The sequence below is a fragment of the Phanerochaete carnosa genome (genome assembly GCF_000300595.1).
Source record: "Phanerochaete carnosa HHB-10118-sp unplaced genomic scaffold PHACAscaffold_1074, whole genome shotgun sequence".
NCBI classification, from domain to species: domain Eukaryota; kingdom Fungi; phylum Basidiomycota; class Agaricomycetes; order Polyporales; family Phanerochaetaceae; genus Phanerochaete; species Phanerochaete carnosa.
The window spans coordinates 1-2,089 of record NW_006768701.1 but is presented as its reverse complement, the minus strand read 5'-3'; the positions used below and the strand labels follow the sequence as shown (position 1 = coordinate 2,089).

The 2,089-nt window shown below is 56.0% G+C and overlaps 2 protein-coding genes across 2 annotated transcripts; both read left to right on the top strand.

The window, feature by feature from the left end:
* PHACADRAFT_266595 (uncharacterized protein) lies at window positions 1-1,130 on the top strand. The gene has a single exon (XM_007403370.1). It carries the CDS (start codon window positions 190-192, stop codon window positions 739-741), a length of 552 nt encoding a protein of 183 aa, XP_007403432.1. The 5' UTR covers window positions 1-189; the 3' UTR covers window positions 742-1,130.
* A 358-nt stretch (window positions 1,131-1,488) lies between these two features.
* PHACADRAFT_109520 (uncharacterized protein) lies at window positions 1,489-2,049 on the top strand (the record flags this gene model as incomplete). Its single annotated transcript, XM_007403369.1, has 3 exons — window positions 1,489-1,593; window positions 1,647-1,711; window positions 1,770-2,049. Coding segments are annotated over 3 exons (450 nt in total), but the record flags the coding sequence as incomplete, so codon positions are not given.
* Window positions 2,050-2,089: the final 40 nt, after the last annotated feature.

Sequence of the window (2,089 nt, the reverse complement as noted above, 5' to 3'; positions counted from 1 at the left end):
GAGAAAATTTATCGACCGCAACACAGTAGCGCAGTGCAGCAGGCTGACCTGAAGGAAAGGCCACAACTCGATAAATCAACAAAGGACTCTTTGTTCGACGTATAAAAGCCCATCGAGTGTAGCGACCACAATCCTGTTCGCTTGTTTCCCCCGCATCTCAAACCTTGACAAGCTATCAAGACTCACTACATGCCCGCCCTCATTACGTCTCATCCTGCAGCAACCCGCCTCAAGGAGGAAATGTCGATGATTGTCGGGAAGTCCCTGGAGGACCCCCGAGAGACCATCTGGTACCTCAGGTGGCGTGAAGGGAACGGAGTGGAGGGGCGCGTATGCATCAGCTGGGACGCCAAAGGCAGATCGACCCACCAGGAAAGCCTGGGCGTAGGCCTGGAGCGACTTACTGAGATCGACTCGAAGCTTATTCTCCTGGGCTCCCTTGACTCCGAGCAGTTGTGCCTTCTGAAGGCCATCGTCAACGATACGCCCATCCCATTCCTGCCGAGAAACCTCCCGTGGATGAGGTCGTGGAAGCGCAACGAGTGGTACTTGCAGATCCTGCGCAAGGGCGAGAAGGTGGGGCTGTTCACAGACGACGCGGTGCACAAGTGTTACATCGAGGCCTTAGCGGAGAACTGGCCGGGGAAGGAGGACACCTGTATATCGTCTGGTGTGCTTGAGCCGAGCCATCATGCCCTAGGAGGACTCACCAGGAGCATCTTTGCGACGGAAGCCGTCTGAGCACTTGAACAGGTATCCGACAGCAGAAGTTCTCGAGAGTTGTGCGAAGTTCGAAGCAGATGTTGACCTACGGAGGGAACAGACAATGAGCTAGCACTCAGTTACCTTAGCCCAGGCGATGAAATCTTCCAGTATTACACCAACAGACAGAACAGCTTGGTGATCCTCACGTTAATATTAAACCCTGAATACACATTTCAATGGCAAAAAGGGATGTACGAGCCGCATAGTCAAGCACTTCCCACCCCGTCTCCCTGTGAAAGGCGTAGACGGCTGAGAAGCGCTCCGGCTTAATTGGGCCCTTGGAAGGTTCCTCTTCCCTCGCCGGCTCGCTACCCCAGCATCGCAAAAGGATAAAACCAGAGTTGCTTCAGCACGAAGGCCGACGCTGCAGCGATGGTGGTAATCACTCCCGGAAAATCGCGAGAAATAACATTTTCAACACCCGGCAATAGCCGGTTGATGGTGGATGCGCTACAAATTAGCCGACGGTCCGGCACGCGGGGAGTGCATGACGTCTTTGGGCTTTACGGTGTGGCTTTGCACACGGAGGCGGGCTCCCGTTGTCCTTGATACGAACTCGAAAAAACGTTTCACATCTCCCACCTAAGGTTAGTTTCGAGAGTACATCGCGCCCGAGCCTACGCTCGCAGCGATCACATAAAGTCTCCCAGTTCTAGCGAGCTTGTCATGCTCACACGTCTCAGGACCCTCCTTCACCATCTCAACCGCAACCGCACCGCAGCCATGTCCACCGTACACAACCCCAACAAGGCTTGCTGCACTATCCCCCCGGTCCAGTCCAACTACAGCCCCAAAGGCACGTACAAGGCTTATGCAGGCTTCGACAAGGTGTGTCGCGACCTGATGCCAGCGATATGCCACTCCTGATTTGGTCTGATTAGGTCTACGTCGCCGGCCCTGCAAACCCTGGAAAGCTCGCCGTGATCTGCGTCTTTGACATCTTTGGGTGCGCTCTCACCACTCGCATTTCAGCAATGGCATGCTGACTGCCCTCGGTGCACAAGCTTCAAGCCGCAGACCCAGCAGGGTGCGGACATCCTTGCCGAAGAGCTGGGGGCTCAAGTATACATGCCCGACTTCTTCGAGGGTGACGAGCCCTGGACTCTGGATAAGTTCCCGCCGACTAAGCCGGAGGACCAGCAGAAGTTCCAGGAATGGTTCGCCGGCTTCGCGAACCCCGCCAACCATGTCCCGCGCGTCATCAAGGTTGCTGAGGCCTTGAAGAGCGAGGGTGTCCAGTTCATCGTTACCTACGGCTTCTGCTGGGGTGGCAAAGTTGCGCTCAGCGCCGCGACACAGCCCGGAGGCTTGATCGGAGCGGTCT